This window comes from Hippichthys cyanospilos, chromosome 1 (assembly GCF_059441005.1).
Source record: "Hippichthys cyanospilos isolate Australia breed blue-spotted pipefish chromosome 1, RoL_Hcya_1.0, whole genome shotgun sequence".
NCBI lineage: Eukaryota > Metazoa > Chordata > Actinopteri > Syngnathiformes > Syngnathidae > Hippichthys > Hippichthys cyanospilos.
This window is the reverse complement of record NC_142369.1, coordinates 32905001-32924371: the sequence shown is the minus strand read 5'-3', so window position 1 is coordinate 32924371 and position 19371 is coordinate 32905001. Positions and strand designations below refer to the sequence as shown.

The following is a 19371-nucleotide window of genomic DNA, read 5'->3' as shown; positions in this document are numbered from 1 at the left end:
GCCCCAACATGCCGGTCAATGTGTCCGTGCTATCTTTTTCGCTCTCCTGCATCAACGAAATTAACTAATTTCGCTTGTCACGATACCACCAATATGCTATTGCTCTTACAATGTCACTGTCACTGTCTCAGTCACAGTGTCAGTCACGGAGATGCGGATATGCTATTGGCCAGCGTCACGTCAATCACAGAAATGCAGATAAGCTATTGGCCGAACTCCTTCATCTAGCTTGATGGCAGAGCCGGTCGGTGTGTTGTGAAGACTTTGCAAACTTTATCTGTTAGACATGGCTTCTAAAATTGCAAGTGGCGGTAAAGGAAGAAGTAAGAGGATGATGACAACAGAAACAAAGCAGGAGATAATAAAAAATACGAAGGAGGCGCACGCATAGTTAACCTTGCTCGTGAGTATGGCCGTAACCGCTCTGTAATCTTCTAAGGGAAAGACTTTCCTTGCCAGGGGACGAACCTCGGTCGACAACAAAATGGAGAGGCTTCTTCTATTATGGATTAAAGAGAAGGAAATCGCCGGTGATATGTTCTCGTTTGAGAAAAGTTCTTGTTTGAGAAAATAAATAAATACATTCTGCGGGTTGATCTCTGCTCCCCTCCGCCTCCACCCAGCTCAAGTCACGTCGCCTCAAAGGTAAATGTCATTTTTCCTTTGTATATTTATGTTATTTAATTTAACTGTACAGTAGATTATGTTACTAATTTTTAATATGTGTATAAAGTCGTGACGTTTTTTTACCTAAGGTTTTTGCACGCGTTGCACGCATTCACTAATTAACATAGGTTTGGATTGCCCGTCATTCAAGCAATTCGAGTTACGAGCGTAGCCGCTGAACGGATTAAGTTCGTAACACGGGGGCCCACTGTATTTTTCAAAATGTAATCATTTTTGAATGTGTCAAAATGTGTTTTGTGTCTACAATTGCTTGCTAACAAGGTAAGATGAAGCCAGCAAAACTAAAGCGGCATTTGATTTTATAATGCTGTTTTTAACTAAATAATGGGCAGTAACCTTTTGGGGGACAATCGACCCAGTTTGTTATAAGGAGGCATGCAATTTGTAATTTTTATTTTCTAAACTTCAGTATAGCTGAAAATTAACAAATAAACTTGTCTAATTGAATATGTTGCTGAATAAAAAGGGCACTTATGTTTGGCTTAAATTATTTTTTGTTTATTTTTCAAAAAGAAGGTCAAAGTAAAGGAGCTTCTGCTATTTTTAATTAGAAAAGTACTATTTGATTTATATATTATTGTGTATTAATATTATGACAATAATGCCACGGTGACCATTTTAAGGTATTTCCAGCCAAGTCATCTGGGATAAACTCCAGTACACTTACAACACTAGTAGGGATAAGAGATATAAAAAATGAATGGATGGAATATTTCAATGTTGGTTTTGTATTTGACCTTGTATTTGGTGTTGTGACCTATTCTGCTGCCCACACTACTTTTCTCCTCAAAATCTTCTGAGCTAGTTATGTCAAGCTTTTAGGTAAAGTGTTAGTACTTCTTTAAAAAACTGACACACAGACATCTAGAATTTTGCCCTGCCTGAAGGCTGGTGGATATTTTACCATAATTCCCAAAATATAAGACGCACCCTTAATTTTGGGGTCAAATTCTGGTTCTTTCTATGTTATCGTGTATAAGACACACCAACACTATAGCAACAATTTTTAAAACTACAGCAAAACAGAATAAATCTAATCTTTTGTCAACTCTTTATATTTTCTTGTGTTCATATCCGTAATATATTTGTTGCGCGTTAAGCGCGTTTCAGGTTTCCCACATTGTGAGTGGTCAGTAAACGTTTTGCCAGTGTAACTGAATGCGCTCAAAGCTGTTGTTTTTCATTTTCCTCACGACACACTTGAAGTTGATTTAACATAAATACACAAAGTTGCGCAGCATGCTTGTTTGATTGTGTGTATATGCCAAAACACAACAATTAATAAACGTGTCAAATGGATTACCTTTCCGTGTACTCTAACCGGTGCACTCTTAATTGAATCAGCTGGCAACATCATAACTTTTTCCTCTTGGTTTTAGTAATAATCCTGTGTGTTAACAAGGACGGACTCGGACGTTGGTTCAGTTTGGCCACTTCTTTTATTGAAAATAATTACAACCTCAGATAACACGAGCTGATGTTAGCTGCAACAGGCACTTGATACTAACAGCCAATTCACATCTCCATCATCTAACTTGTCCCATTACAGTAATTATTTTAAGGAAGAATTCAGCCAATATAAAAATGCACATCCGTGCATCTAATATGTGGCTGACAGATCAATCTTCCTCAAATGGTGTCATAAAAAATGAATCTAATTTTTACCGTTTATAGAATGTACCCATACTTTTGGCCTTCATTTTTGGATTAAAAAAAAATATATATATCTTATATTTGGGAAATTATGGTTAGTAAAACTTGCCAGTCAATCAAGGAGGGTTCCCCGAGTATATGCCATGGAAGAAGTGAGGAGAATGTTGAGAAAAAATTAAGTTGTACTAGTTGACCAATTTGAACAGTTTTTTGATCAGATTTTCTAAACATGAAAACATTCCTGAAAAACACCATCTTCTCCACTCACGCAAAAAAGACACAACTTCTTCAGAATGTTGTATTCAATGTTCTAAATTATTTCTGCGTTGTACTCTGGTTGAAGTGTCCTTTCCAAACATACTTGGCAATTTTACAGATTTTCATTTTTAGATGTTGAATCCAGTTTGTTGCTACATACAACAAAGCAATGCTAACCTGCCAACAATTACTGTATTTTCCGGACTATAAGCCGCATCGGTATATAAGCCGCAGCAGCAAAATACTGTATGAGCAAAAAAAAAAAAAAAGATTTTTTTCACGGATAAACCGCAGATAATAACATCAGATCTTTATGCAAAAAGATGGTAAATGAAGTTTATGCTTTTTTTTTTTTGTAATTGTCTGCCAACATCCTCTCTTCAACTGAACATGCCTGCATGTTTAGTCCCAAAATATTTAAAGAAAATGGATGGACGGATGTTTTCAACACTAACACAATAATATTAGTTAAATAGCAGTAAAATAGCAGTTCAAAACCGAAATCAGTACTTCAATAGCTTCTTTTTTGTCTGTCTTTGTTTGATACATTATTTTAGTGAACTTAAAACACATTCCACATCATTCATACATACAATCATAAGTACATAAATAAAATCATACATACTGTGTACTGTGTATAGAATTTACACATCACAAATTACCCCAAATGTTATACGTTATTTTAAGAATCAACTACCTGACACCGTAAAGGCTGTTTACCACCATACCTGTAATAGGTGCCTCCACTTCCAGCATGCACTTCTCTTGGCGAAGGATGTTGGCTCCATCGTTGATTATCTTTAGTGCCACATCTTCCTCTACTCTGCCCTCTTTGACAAGGTGGTTTCGTAGGAGCTCTGCATTGGGCTTGCCATCTTCAAACAGCTCTTTTATGGTAAGTTTATGTTGTGGGGGGTATGGCACAGCTGTTGGGGGGGGGGGAAACATGTTTTATTTGAATGAAAAGGGAAAATTCAGTTGCAAAATCATTAAGAGATTGACTCATTTATAGGCCAGAAGATCAGGACCAGAGACGACTGGGAAACCATAAGAATGAAAAAACACGTACCAAAGTGGAACAAAAGATCTGAACGAGGAAGAAATTATGGAGGGAGTGTGGGGATACACCCATGTGGCTGCATCAACTATATGGTAGATGCATAACACACAGCATGAAATCCTGCACATCTCTCAACCTGCTCTCCATCAGCAGACTGCTCCACACCACCCACACAATCCATTTTGCCATCAGCAAAAAAGGTCATTTCTTTTGCGACTGGAACTTGAGTGCTTCGTGATTAAAATGAACCTAAAAGTTCATTCGCTTTCATTGTTTAATTTATTGACAATGTAGTGAGGCTAGGAACACAACCACAGCCACGTGCAACTGAAATAAGAAAGATAATAGCAGTATTTAAGTATAAGCTACAGCAGCAAATGGAGACTACTAATACAGTATGCCATTGCGGCACTGCAACTGCATTTCCGCAACAGTAAAAAGGATAGTTAGCCACTAGCCAGACTGTCACGGCCCCTTGAAAAAGAATTCAGACAAAACAAAATAAAATCATTGTCAGATAAAATGAAACTGGCCCATGACCATGCAACAAAATGTTGCAAGCTAAAGAAATTCAAGAACTTAGAAGAAAAATATGGTATTAAGGGCAACAACTCACAATTATTTTGATACTCATTTAATCATGTCTTTTTTGTTGAACAATAGCCAGAAATGAATGAAGATCCACTAACTGGTAAAGTCCATAACATTTCAGAAATTAGGGGGAAATATTGATGTTTTTCCACAGTAACATGTGGTGCTTTCATGGAAGATTACAGAGAATCGAAAACATTTCATTTCATCGCCAAATGAAATTATTGAATTATTGATTCATTGTTCATTAATCAGTTAATGATTGCAATTGTGAAATTACATTTCAGTCTGGATATGGTTATAAAGTAATTCCTAAAGTTTTAAAGCTCCAGCAAATCACAGTGACAAGTCATTATCTACAAGGTGAGGAAACATTAAACAGTTGTAATGGTGAACCTTCACAGGAGTGGCCCAGAAGCAACCCCAGAAGCAAAACAATGATTTATCTAGGAGGTCAGAAAGGAACCCAGGACAATGTCTATAGAACTGCTCACCTTCCATGCCTCGGTTAAAGTCAATACAGGACTCAACTACTGTATAAGGAAGAAACTGTGGCAAAAAAACACATCTATGGAAGGTTTCCAACGTGAAAAGCAATGACTAAAAAGTAGGGGTGGGCAAGTCATACAGTACCATTACCAGGTATCGGTATAGGGCCGAAACCGGCCTTATGTGCAAATACTTAGGGACTCAAGAGGCCGATATCACTGGCGGATGATACCAAAGGCTGATATATGTGGAGCTCAAATATGTATAAACTTACAGCAATTTAAATGTTGCCAAGCTGAAATCCTCAGTTTTGAGAAAATTACATTTAACATTTCGGCATATTCATCATTAATGGTGAACATTGTCCATTAACCCTTTGTTTTCATTCAATTTAATTCCTATTTGAACATTTTAGCTCCTGGGAAATTCAAGTTGAGACCTTTTATGGAGGTTGTTTTAGTAGACATTCCAAAATGGATATCTGTCGAAAATTCTTATTTTTGTGAGTAACTCAAAACGCACGCACACACAAACACACACACACTCACATACCCACACACAAAGATGCATTGACCGATGTGGTATAAATAACCAGTAAGTGCTCCTCAGGCTACGAGGCACGGCTGTGAAGAGATCCATAAGCTAAGGTGGTGCAAGCTTTAAGAAGAGATTAGGTAAAGCCTCTATTAGCAAGGACTTCCAGATTGAAGGGCTGTTTACTTAAAAGCACAGACACACTCAAGAAGGCAGCTGGTTTTGGTCTCAGAGCAGGTTTTTGAAAACATATAAAAAAAAAAAGTAAGTCAAACGGGTGAGGAAATGCCCTCACATGAAATTATTGATAACTTTTGCAAATGAAAAAGATGAAACCAAAAAAAAAAAAAAAAAAGCATCACGCTTAAATGTTCTTGATTTGCTTGATTCGGTGTTAGCAAGACTCCTGTAACTGAATTAACACCCAGCCTTTACGAACACAATCAAAAGAGTCAAAAACGTTGACTCTGTTTATGAGTTACATGTCTTAACAAATGACTACCTTGCATGCATTGCTCTTGCAAGAGAGGTTTGTCCTGCACTTTGTGCAGGGAGTCACTTGTGACACAATCAGACAGTGTGGGTGGCATGCACCAATCGTGACGATGTATTTGCATGCAAGCACGTCGCTTCGATCAACCATGGTCTGTTTTCACAGCAGCACTGTATTTGATTTTAAATGTCGATTCATGGTGTCATGGCGTTGTCGATCATGGAATTAGTTTTGTTAAGTACTGTTGTACATCAGAGCTTGTGTGAAAATGGAAATAGGAAGCACCATGTAAGCAGCCTAAAACATAGCAGCATTTGATAAATCTGCCATTTGTGAAGTTTCTTAACCCGTGTTTGCATATGAGTCCATTTTTGTCCATTTTAACGGCTTTTATACGATAAGTAGTTTAAATAAACACAGAGGGCCCTATTTTAGTCGAGTGGCAGCAATGCGCTTGGCATAAAGACAAGACGCGTCTTCATTTTTGTACCGGCACTAGTCAATTGTACCATGAATGCGGGCATTTGCGCCCATGTGGTTTTGTCGGGCTGTGCTTGGTATCCAAATGAGCGCATCTTAATTTACATCCTAGGGCAGGACTAGGTTAGCATATTTGTGATTTTTAGAGACCGCCTATGCCACATTGGGCACTCCAGTATAAGCTGTGAACTCGCACAGCTGCACAATGCTTAATCTTGTTACAAAAAGTAGACTTGACTAGATGAGACTATCTAAAAGGTGGTCCATAATGCGGCATAGGTAGTTTATATGTGATTTGGATTAATTAGATGGAGGCAGACATATTCTGCGCTTCAGCAACGTGTGTAGTGGGTGTCAATCGTATTATATAGCAACACAGGACATGTGACAATCCCTCTATAACAGAGGTCCCCAACCGCTAGTCCGTGACCCAGTACCAGTCCGTGGATCAACTGTCACCGAGCCGCATGGGCTGCACCTGAAAAAATGATGTCTGATTTAATTTACTCTTTAACAGTTCATGCGTTTGTGCTTTGTTTGGCTTGATCTTGACCTTTTTTGGCACCACCTCTAGCCACTGTTGATGTTATATTTTGTAGCGAGGAAGTATGATGTAGCTTCTGTTGAGAGCAGTCAATGTCGGTGACACACACAGTTATGTCTCTGTCAAATCTAGCCCATGAGTGTCTGTAAGTTGTACTTTCTTCGTAGGAATATAGTCATTTATGATAGTATGCCCAAAATGATGTTTGTTGATCCAACAACTTGTGACTGTGGATAAAATGCTAGCTGATGTTAGTTCTTATCTTCAGCATGTTATACAGTGTTGTCTTTTTATGGATTTAACTCATTAGCATTTTCATCTGTGCCAGGGATTTCTCTTTGGTATATGTTAGCATATACAAGTTTTAAATTGATAAGAACTCATTTGGATCCAATTAATGTTTTGTATTGAAATTAATAGCAGCTATAATTCAGTTGTATGATTGATTTCATCAATGTAATTTGTGTATATTTTTGTATGATACAAAATTTTTGCATATGGGACTTGCCTGTGTAACTGAGTTAGAGCGATGTTTGTTATTGAAGAGAGAGACACTGGTAGCCTGTGTTTGGTGTATTTTCTTTCCTTTACAGTTTTACAATATAAAAGATGTGCACTTCATATCCCCCGAGTCTCCAATAAAAACCTCAAGCGCTGACTGCTCCGTGGTGATAAAAAGGTTGGGGACCCCTGCTCTATATTGTAAAAATCAATTCATTGAACCAATTATAATCATCATATCATCTTAGTCATCGAGAAAATTATTTTAATAGCAGCCTCGTAACTGCCTGTCATGTGGAGCTGAGGGGTGGACATGCTGACTCACGGTAGAAGGTGCTCATCATTTGACAACATGGGACAGTGTATGTCAGTTAATTATTATCATTTTAAAAATACTTTAATAACATGCCGTTACCTCCCAGCACAATATTTAGGGGGTAAAACAATGTGTGGTTGTGAGATGGCCTCCAGTTGCCCACATCAATTACACAGTCGAGGGTTAACGCCAGGATTGGCTAGGGCTTTGCTCTTTCTGTCTCACCATGGCGCACAACGATGCAAGTACTCTGTTTTGCCCAATTCTGACTTTTAATCAAATATGAATACAATATAAAAATTGATGTTGAAATAATGTTAAGCTACATATGGGTTAAATGATGCAACTACAAATGTGGAAATTCAGATTTAACAAAAAAAAAAATAGATGGGAATTGAATTTAAGAATATGTGGAAAAACCTGCGATATGCAAGGTAGATATCGAGTAGATGTTGGTATTATTGTGATACTTAACATGTACCTAAAAAAAGAAAGATTGATTATTCAATAATAATGAATGTTTGCGGCTTGGGCTAAAACAGACTGTTAATTATTTTTCACAGTGTTTAAACTGGTTCCAGCTTTGTCTAAAAAAGAAAAAAATAACCAAGTGCATCAAAGTGCCTTAAACTAAAAAAAAAAGCAGGGGTCACGTCCCACTGTTTGGGTAGCACTGGGCTAATGGGTCTTCGTGGCTAAAAAAAATAAAAATAAAAAATAAAATAATCATAATAAAAAGAAAAAACAAAACTCAAATTGAGATGTTTATTAAATTAAATTAAAAAAAACATGCAAAAAGCCTTTAAAAATAATTTTCAGGAAAATATAAGTTCATAAAACAAATTTTATGTTCAGTAGGTTATTCAATTTCATTATTGTAAAAAGCCAGATTCTCCCCCATAGAATGGTTTGACCTAACTTGTCATGTGTTAATTCTCATTACCTGTGAAGTTGATGAACACATCTCTACTATGATCCCAAAAGTTGAATATTTTTCATAAGTTTTTCATAAGTTTGATTCATACTTTTTGAAAACAGGTCTGACACTGATATTTTTTTGGGGGACAATTATTTATTAATATTTAAGTTATTCCTATTTGATATCAAATTTCTTCTCTGATCCAAAAGAGGACACTTTAGGATGATTTTTTTTTTTGTGGTGGACTTATACAAAAAAAGATTGAAAGGGTCTAAAGTTTAATCAATCAGATACTGATGGCAAGTTGTTGGTTTTTTAAAACCCCCAAATGCTTTGCATTGGTTAAGGGGTATTTGGCTAAAAATGTTTCATATGGAGTACATCACTGAAAATGGTTGAGAACCACTGGTGTAGAAAATGGCGAAAGTTCAGCCAAAGTTTGGCTGTTAAATGTTTGCCATTTGTGATGTCAAATGAAGTCAAAGTACTGCAATGGGGAATTTTATTCAAAAATAAAACAAAATCTAAACCCAAATTCACTCCTTTATCCACTAAGAACCTCCTTCTTCAGACTAAGCACCAGCATAGACCCAACACAAACATCTGAATTTGATGTTCTTTATGTTGCATGTTTTGATGGCTGGCAATCACTTCGGAGTGCACTCGGCCCGAAGATAGCTGACCAAAGCACCAGGATGCCCACGGCCCATCTGAGACTAAGCAATTAAGAAGGAGGAAGGATGGATGGATGGAGAAAAAATATTTGTATAAAATACAGTAGCTAGTGAATCGAACAAAGACTATTTTACAATTTGAGAAACAATTAACTTTTGAAATCAATACGTTAAATTTCTTTGACATGCCAAAACATAACGGCTCATGGTTATTTGCCATTTGAATGTTGGGATGGATGGATGGATGGATGGATGGATGGATGGATGGATGGATGGATGGATGGATGGATGGATGGATGGAGAAAGGAAGGAAGGAAGAACGGATGGATGGGTGGATACTATTTATGAATTGATTTACTTTGCACAGTGAGAGAGTGTGAGCTTTTCACTTCAATGTTGTCTATTTGGTCTGACTAGTGCCTCTTCAGGACATTGCAGTTACTACAAGGTGTAATTATTGGTACTCTTTTACAGTGAACATCTTGAAGCGCATGTACAAAACCAATAATCTAAAAAGTAACGTTAACAGACTAATAATAGCTACAACAACAGGAAATTAAACTTTAAAAGAACAAAAACAATTACACTTTTTTTTGCATCTTGGGGATTGTTGTGATCAATGCATGAAAGCATCCCTGAACTAAATATTCATCAACAATTCATGACATTTTTAAATCATGAAAAAAAAAAACACTGAAGAGAAAGTGTTACCAAGTAAAGCATGAAATATTCAGGCAGCTAATTTCAATCCATCCATCCATTTTCTATAGGTGCTTATTCTCACCAAGGTCGATGGTTTGCTGGTGTCTATCCCAGCTGTCTACAGGAAACAGCCGGGGGACCCTGAACTGGTTGCCAGCCAATTGCAGGGCACACAGGGACAAAGAGCTCACTCACACACTCAATCACACCTAAGGACAATTTAGAGTTTTTAACATGCCATGCAGGCTCTTGGGGAGAACATGCAAACTCCATGTGAAGCAACTTAACATAGGTTGCATCCCAATGTATTGTTTTTTTTTTGTTTTTGTTTTGTTTTTTTACTCAAGTCAGCAAGCCAATCGTTTGGACCGTGTGAAGTATGTCACGCACACAGTTGCTATCAATTTAGGACAGTTTAGAATGTCCAATACACCTATCATGCATGGTTTTTATAACGTAGGAGGAAGCCTGAATGCCCAGGGGGAACCCACGTGAGCACAGGGAGAACATGCAAACTCCACACAGGAAGGCCAGAGTGAGCTAAAATTGAACTCGGGACTGAACTGTGAGACGGACATGCTAACCACTCTTCCACAGTGCCACCTGGCAGCTAATACGCTGACCAAATTTATGAGCATTTGACTATGACGAACACACAAACACACAGTAATTAAACAGCATAAAACACAGATAAATTCAAAGCCTGTTGCCAATGTGGCCAGAGCAACCTGTTCAAACACAGATAGTAAAGTAGCTGTCTATCATTGAACAGCAGCACTTCATTCAAACAATGCAGGGAAAAGGGGAAAAAAAAAAGTACAAACGTTTGCTCTCGCAACAGGGGGATGCAAAGCTTTAGCACCCCGGTGAGGAAAAAATGTTTTGTTAAAAATAAATAGGTAGTGCCGCCATGAGTTGGGTTGCCTTATTAGGCAGCGCCTGGCTTAATTAGCATTAATGTTTGATGAACTCTTCAAAACGACAGACAGGCGTTGGGCTACTGCTGCACAGCATCAACACCCACACTGTCTGGCATGACAACAAACGACTCAAGAAACAAAAGCACTACTTACTATCTACTATCCGGCCCACTGTGGACAGTGCTTGGCCACTATTATGAACCACAGCCTAGAATGTGTTTGCTATTGTTTCAAAATCAATACAATACACAGAATTTCAATTATAAAGATACTGCTGGGTGGAGATGAATGGAGCAGACTGAGACTGGGTGAATTATAAAACCCACTTCAGATTTCCTCTAATTATCAGTGAATGCATTATCTTGGCATGGTAATTAGGCAATTGGCCTTGGGTTTCTTCCTCATCACTGTCGGCCAAACCTGGTGTGGTGGTGAGCAATAGCAAATACCTGCTATTACAGCCACAGTGACTTCATCTCAAACAGCAGAAGATCTCAAAGAGATGCAAGATTATTGGACACCTTTGTACTATAGGTTCAGACTAAATGACGGGAAAATATTACTGAAAACATCAAAATGATAAAGGGGGTTAAACGCTGCATACTGTGGAGCTGTGGCGCAAATCTATGAAACTGTTTTTGTCATGAAGTGTAACTGCAATAAAATAAGAATTGGCATCTTTTAGTTTATTTTAGACCATTTTAGACAAAGTTGATACATATTGACTTTTTCTTTTGTTAATGATAAAAATAATAATTTTAGGTAGACAGTACTTATACAATTTTTAAAGATTATTGTAATCGGTGCGGCAAATGGGGGCTGCGAAACAGCGCAAAATATAACGTAATTCTACATACAACATATAACATAAATACGACGCACCTGTGTATAGGACAAACCCTTCCCTGATTGTGAGGTCCGATTCTGGTATTTTCTATGTTACCTTGTATAGTTCGCACCCACAGTACATTTTTTACCATGAGCCTACAAGGTGAATTTATAAAGATGGTTACATATTGTTGTAAAACAAAACAATGAACTGTATTTATAGTATTTCTAACACATAATGTGCAGTTGTCTTTTGCTTGTGCAGAAATTGATTTTTCACATAGATTTCCAAGTATTTGATGGGCTATAATTTGTGATCTCACCAACTGTTTATAATTGCCGTTAAACCAGTGGCTCAGAGTTGTCTTCTCATGAAAGACCGCATGAGTTTTCAGTGGAATTCCGCTGCATCCCAGAGTGCGGCAGCCCTTAAGTTTGGGGCTTGACATAGCAGCCATTGATTGGTTTACAGAATTAGTATGCCTGTGTACCTTTAGGAATCGAATCAAGAGAATTGTTGCTTTTCTCTGGGAAAAAATTATCTTCTTAATAACAACCACACATCAAGAAGGGTAAAAGCTACTGAATCTTGGATGTCTTTCAGCGTCGCGCTTTGCTTGAGATGTCAGATTTCTAGTCTTTGTTGAAGTAATCGTGAATTAGACTTGTATTATGTCACATTAATTACACAGCTGGTGTTCCTGTTACATCTGCTTTAGTTACCCCGCGGTGGCATCGCAAACCAGGTCAAGGTTTACTGCTTTAAACTGGAACATGGTGAACTGACTTGAACTACACCGCATGGTGGAAACATGTCCGGAAAGACATCGGTTACACGAGAGAGGAAAAGCAGCTACTTCCGAAATATGAGACAGATTACATTGTATTACCGTGGATTGGACGGAGATCCCGTTTTAATTAAACATATTGCTTTGGGGCTTTCCCCAAACCAGAAACAGTTCCCAGTAACAAATGTCACCCTTTTTCCTTCTCAGGTTCCAGTTCTCTCCGACCAGCATGCTGCTGGCCATGTTGGGAAGATCACTGGGGAGATTCTTTCCACAATTAACTCACTCACTCTCTACTGGCTCACACTTCAGCATTCCAGTCCCCTGGCAGGACGCACTCAGAGTGCCCTTGTAGACAGACAGGGTTGTGGGCTGTGCTTTCTCTAAGTAGTAGTACCGGTGGCCTAAGTTGGGTTGGGTTTTCTCTCCTGGGAGTTACCTCAGCCTTGGCCTTGCCTGTCTTGGGTAGACACAACAAATGGTGTCCTGCCTGCTCAATGAAGCAGAGAGACCTAGGGGTGAAAGAATCCATCTTGTCAAGTCCTGCTGTAGCAACCTGATCAGACCTTGGGTATTCCCGTGTGTGAGCAAGGCCCTGAAGAATTAGGTATTCATCTCTCCGAAATGTCAAGGACGGCGTGCAACCAATATAGGACTGTGGCACTCCTAAGATTTATGCTGAGATGCCACGTACATAAACAAAATAACTGCAGTGTGGATGATGGGGTCATCAAGTTTCACGCTATCGTTTTGCACAATCTGTATTGATGGAGCAGGTGATAACGCATTCACAATTTGTCATACATTTTTCATTACAGCACGAACTATTTTCTGCAGAGCACTTTAGGGAGCGGCCCTTTTAAATAAATCAAATAACAACACGCGGTACAAAAGAAAATGACAAATGAGTGCCAGTGAAAACGATCACTCACCTTTAATGAGCCGTTCCGTGGTGGACTGTTTCTCTGTTTTGTCTTTATCCTTTCCTGACATCTTGTCTTCGTTTGTATTTCGCAGTTGAAATTTTCTACTGTTCCCCTCCCGGCTAGATTGATCCGGAGTCGGACATCGGTTTTGTGGTCTTTGCTTTTGGTTTAAATTGTGATCTTTCCACAAAAAAAAAAAAAAAAAAAAATGTGGGCAAAAAAGAAAAAGAAAAGTCAACTAGCAGCTCCAGCTCTTTGTGGTGTGCTAGCTTACTTGCGGCAACATTCGTGCTGAAGAATTACGGTGTACAAGTGTTTCCAGGAATGGCAGCGTCTAACACCAAGGCGGGAGCTCCTTTGCGTTGTAGTCTCTGTCGGCTATAACGAAAATACCTGATTATTACCGAGGGCGAAGGGTACCGTTGCAAGATAATCCGATTGGGTTACTCTATTTTTCGCTAGTTAGCCAGCTAACATTGTAAGGCGCTGGCAAGTGGGCGAACAGGAAAAGACAGCAAATGAAGACTGGCGAATCATCTTCTGGATCCAAGCCGTTGCCTGAAGGAAAATGACGACCTCTAGGTAGCGCACATAACAACGAGAAAAGTCGATCGAAGAGCTCGTCTTGACAGTGTCCTCTTCCACAGATTAAAGTGTAATTAGTACAGAGCAACGGTGGATTTCCTACAACATGGTGGAGTTGCTGTGACGTGACTATGGAAACGTGACACGTGGGTTAGGGGTGTGTTCACAAACACTAAGGGTTCGAGGTCAACGCAATGAATGAAAAAGAATAGATTTCGAAAGGTCCAAGAAAGACATTGACAGGCGTTGTGGCCTCTGGTCTGACTCCCCCAAAACTGTGGTTAATCTATTCTGGTAACGCCAGTCACCAAAATATTTCTGGCTGTCATTTTTAAATTCGGCATTCTTTGAAACACGAAGCCATTTAACAATTGATGGTTGTGTTTTTTTTTATTGAAATGTAGTTCCAAACTATATACAAATTAACTGCAAATACTTTTTCAATCGTGCTGTGACCAGCAACCACAGATTAAATAACATACACTACCCACACAAATGACATTTAGTTTTTGGCAAATGCAGTAATCCTTAAATGGGAATGACACTAACTTTTTAATGCAGATGTCCGATGCTTTAGTGCGTTTTCCACATTTTTTTTTTAAACAACTTCAAAAAATCAAAATTCGAAACTTACATTGTTCATCTTTTTTTCTTTTTTTTTTTTTTTTTTAACCCGGTCGTCCACTCACTGTACATATGCTGTGGGGTGGAGATCCTTGAAGTTTGTGCTTGATCCCGAAATTTGAACTAAAATCCGATCCCATCTTTTTTCGTGAAGTGTGATCGATTGAGAGCAACCAGTGGTCATTTTAATAAGTATTTATCAACATAGATGTTTTATGGAAAGAATTAACTAGATTTCTGACGAATCGCCTCCCCAGTCTATTGTCTGCACTAGACAAGTTTATGCAATATCAAATCATGACACTAGATGGCCATCTTGTTCTACTATATAATAAAGCAACGTCGGTACAGTAGCCAGTGACTACAAGTGACGTCATTACCAGCCCGTGTTCAAGAGGAAAAAGTGCAACTTGAATGTAACATCACAATGCAATTTTGGTCAAGTGTGCCCCTACATCTTCCCCCATGTTAATATGACATACAGTTTTTCTCTGAAAGATGTTATATGTTGTTATGAAAATAAGAATAAATGTCTTCAATATTTCGTGAACTTTTCCATTTTGTTTGGAAAATTCTTCATTCATAAGCAAAAATGTTCAGCCTCCAAGCCAACGTTTCATTTTCTGGGAGAATTTAACTCACTTCATAAATCCTTAGCCCTTGTTAATCATAAAAAGAAAAAACATTTCTTGATTGCTATAAGATATTAACTGTGCTTCCTGACATTTTTGATGGGAAATTATTCATTTGGTGTTGTATTTACTTACTTATGATTTATTTCATTGTTCATTTATAAATTGTCAAATCAATCTTTACAATATTTCCAGAGCTGCCTGACACTTGATGAATTTTTCTTTGATAGATCATTTATTTATTATATATTTATTTTATTCTCTATGATTTTTTGGAAAGGACTATACTATGATCTGCTGTCTTTCTGTAGTAGCTCTTGTGTATAGTTACATGTTCAATGTTTGATATTGTCTGTAAATTGAATATTTAAATAAAGTAGTATTATTAAAAAAAAAAGTGCAACTTGATACAAAAATTGGGAGATTTATTGAACTTGAGAATAGCATAAAATTCCACCTAAACATTCAGAATAAGTAAACACCTAAACAGTACAACGAAAAGAAAAAAATACAACCACATAAAACTAGGGCTGTGGACATCAAGTCAGCTGAACAGCAGCTAGTGTGTTAAGAGGAGTTTTCAGACTAAATACAAAAGCCATGCAAAAATATTTATCCTATATTCATTTGAAATTATTTTTCATCCAAGTCATTGACGATTTAGCCTCTAATTCTGTATTCTAACACTCAAGTCTTAAGGGTACCTACAAGTGACATACAACAATATTTTAGAGCCCTGTCGTTTCACGAATTGGGTTGGGGAAAGAAAAAATAGGGGAAGATCACAAGCACCAGTCGGCATAAAACCTGCTGCGGATTTCACACGGGCACTTGCTCAGTGCTCTGGCCTTCAGCTTCTTGTGAGAGGAGACATGACAGTCTTGAGAGTCACAAGCTGCTCTTTTCAAATTTCTCAATTGGCCAAGTCCATGAGCAGAATAGAGAAAACTGAGCAGTCAGCAGGACGCAGTTGATGCCACTACACGTGTAGGCACTCTTGGCTCTTGAAACAGTGCACAGAAACAGCAGTACGGGATGAAAAATGATGCTTTGGTTTGCACCACAAGATGATTTTCCAAAGATGGGTTAGTCCTGCAAGTCAAAAATCTGCTTTGCAAATGTACAAATGTGTTTGATCTGCATATTACAGATGGCAGACTATCTGACCGATGACCGCATTCCAAAACACAACCAACTTTAAATAGTGACGCGTGAAGCCTTTGGTGCTCAGTGTGAGACAACAAGCAAAAGTATGAGATCAACTTAATATGTTTGAGATCAACTGCATTGCTGATTTACTTCGGACCAAACCGAGGGTGATGAAAAGGAAAAAAAATACACTGAGCACCGTGCTACATCATGAATCCGAAAACGCACAAACAAAGTGTACTCTATGGAAATATACAAATCTTTCATGATAGGCTTGGCTCTAAATACCCAAACTATTCATTCAAATAGTTCAGCCACCCATTTTAGAGTCCCTTTTGACATCTGCCCCGATAATGGACTAAGTGCAAAACTCAGCCCTGTTGAACAAGGTAGATCTGGGCCTTCTGAAACACGTAGCAATTGAATTTACCAAACAAAGGTTTACTCTCCACGTGTTGATCAGTCTAGATTGTTTTATCAGGAAAATGCTCTATAGCGCTATTGACTAAAATGTTTCCGAAATTAAAGGTTTTTTATGTACCATGTGAACGTGTATAGAAAAGAAAAAATAAATCACAGCATAGATGCTTTCCCCCTGAATATATTCCGGGAAATGATATTTTTGTCAAAACACAGTAAATATGGTCTTCTCTGCTTGCATACACATAAGAAATATTAGTACGATGCAACTGGAACACAATGACGAAGTCAACCTAGTTTCCTGCCGGGTTCCATCAAAGCTTAATAAGGAACAGGCCAGGAGAGAGTGGAGAGGCCAATAGACTAATGGGCTGACGGAGCTGAGGGCACTATATGGAAAGACAAGTGCAGAAAGATGACAAGCTCATCTGCCCACACAATGCGACTTGTGTCATCGTAGGCTACACTGAGCCCTTCCTCTGTGAAGGATTGGGCCAAATGGAGTCCAGGTCGATTCTCATCACGTCATGTTGTCGTCGTCTGGAGTGTTAATAGGACTGTTGAGTGAGAATCCCCACAATTAGAAATTGACTTCAGATAACCTTTACCTTTGCAGATACTGCTGGTCTGTCTTCTGGTCTGTGTGGGAATTGGTCATAATCAAAGATGGCAAGCGCCACAAAAAAGGTTTGCAAAGGAGTTCAAGTGGTGAAATGTCATTGGCACACACTGTAAACTCTTTAGTGGCAATTGGCTTTGATTCACTGCATGATGAAGCCGGGCTGTGGAGCCACACGAGGGGGGGTTCTCTGGGGCAAAGCAGGTGGGTACTGTGCTAAGAAAGGATAGCCGGATGAAACATTTGGGTAAGGCTGACCCGTTCTGGGAGGGATTGGCGGATACGGTGATACTGCATAGTAGGTTGAAGACTGGGGGGGGACACTTGGAACTGGATTTAGTATTGGGGCCGTCTGAGCTGGGGGAGGTGGAGGCTTTCTCCTGGGTTGAAGTAGAGGGGATGAGTCACTGCCTTCCTCAGTGAGGAGGGATGATGAGGGTCTAGTGCCAGCTGAGATATCCTGAGATCGAGAAGTAGACACTGACGCCTGCGGAAGCTGCTGGCCCTTCAGCACCATCTCCTGCAGCTTCTCGATCTTAACCCTTCTCAGGTGTGCCAGCTTTCTCTGATTCTGATAGGAATCAATGAAGGCCTCTAGGGTCATGTCACCATCCAGGAAAGAATCAGCCATATTCTGTAGAAGTGAAAATAGTGGGGAGATGCATTTCAAGTACAACATGTACAATGAAAGAAAGAAAGAAAGAAAGAAAGAGGTCTATTTGAGTAAGTTCTTTTTTCCACTTTGTTTAAATTTTTTAAACAATAAAAAAGTGTATATTACTACTGCTTAAAATCCCAGGACAGTATAACAGCACTTAACAAACATCCTAACAAAAAATTAATTTGTAGTTGATAACATCAAGTGGAAGAATTACCAGCAGTCTCCGTGAATGAAACCAACACATTATCGGAGATGGCGGTCTAGTTACCTCTGTGTCCTCTTCTATTTTGGCTCCCTCTGCCTGCAGTAGCGCCAGAAGAATGTCCAGTGATGTGTTTCCTGATTTGTGATCTAAAATGAGAAAAAAAAAAAAATGGTATGGCATACATACTTTTAGTTCATTAACTGAAAGAGTTCAAATGAAAGCTAGCAGAGTAGATGCAAAGGATGAGAAAAGTGATGTGTGCTGACTGATATTTTCCAACACTGAGGATTGCTATTTGTATTTTTATCAGCCAATGGAATGAAGTATCAGGAGGCACAGTGGAGTTTGAATGTTCTGCCTGCGTCTGCGTGGGTTTTCTCCATATACTTCAGTTTGCACCCACATTCCAAAAACATGCACGGTAGGTATCGTCAACATTGTAAAATTGTTCGTAGTTATGTTTGTGAATATGAACAATAGTTTGTCTTTGTGTGCCTTGTGGTTGGCTGGCAACCAGAGTTCAGTGTACCCTGCTCCCTGCCCAAAGGCAGCTGGGATGGGCTCCAGCACGCCCGTCACCTTCTTGAGGATAAGCTAAGATGAAAATGGAAGGATGTATCTTCTGTATAAACCTTTTCTGAAAGAATGAAACGAAAAATTATACTTGCCAAAACAAAATACATTTAGGTATGAAAACGCTACTTGTCATCACAAGGGGCTGAGTCACGTTATACAAAATGCGCCACTCCTGGCTCTATGACTAGCACATCAACAACCACAACTTGGTTTCTGTTTGCCCAAAACTTGTTCCACTGAATCAACTGAAGCAATCACCTTAGCACTTAGCCTCAAAGGAAAGGATCTGTTATATTTGTACTGAAACAAGCCTGAAAGTCAACATCAGCAACTACTTTGCTTGGATAAACACTATCGGGCCATGTCAGCATGCATGTACAGTCCAGTATGTGGCACAGCTCATTCACCATCCAAAATGTTTCCACAAGGAAAGTGGCAACGATTCAGTAAAATTTTCAGGTAAATCTATGAACGGGTCATGGTGCAAAAGATTATTAGGTCTGGTAAAAGTTACATTTTCATTGTGAGTATTATAAT

General features: G+C 38.7%; 2 protein-coding genes across 7 annotated transcripts in view; both read right to left on the bottom strand.

Annotated features, from left to right (window-relative positions):
- ppp3cca (protein phosphatase 3, catalytic subunit, gamma isozyme, a) overlaps positions 1-14063 on the bottom strand; it is a 49057-nt gene extending 34994 nt beyond the window's left edge. For 2 of the 6 annotated variants that reach the window (XM_088407387.1, XM_088407394.1), the window contains exons 1-2: positions 13370-14063; positions 3327-3524 (exon numbers count right to left, since the gene is read on the bottom strand). In XM_088407387.1, the coding sequence (XP_088263513.1) occupies positions 3327-3524; positions 13370-13430 (259 nt within the window). In that variant the 5' untranslated portion in view covers positions 13431-14063. The other 4 variants (XM_088407379.1, XM_088407411.1, XM_088407372.1 and 1 more) reach the window with 4 other exon arrangements.
- Positions 14064-15612: 1549 nt separating this feature from the next.
- The window catches only part of vps37ba (VPS37B subunit of ESCRT-I a), a 13509-nt gene continuing 9750 nt past the window's right edge, over positions 15613-19371 (bottom strand). The window contains exons 3-4 of the mRNA XM_088430926.1: positions 18322-18404; positions 15613-18026 (exon numbers count right to left, since the gene is read on the bottom strand). Coding sequence (XP_088287052.1) covers positions 17535-18026; positions 18322-18404 — 575 coding nt within the window. The 3' untranslated portion in view covers positions 15613-17534. The remainder of the gene's footprint in view (positions 18027-18321; positions 18405-19371) is intronic.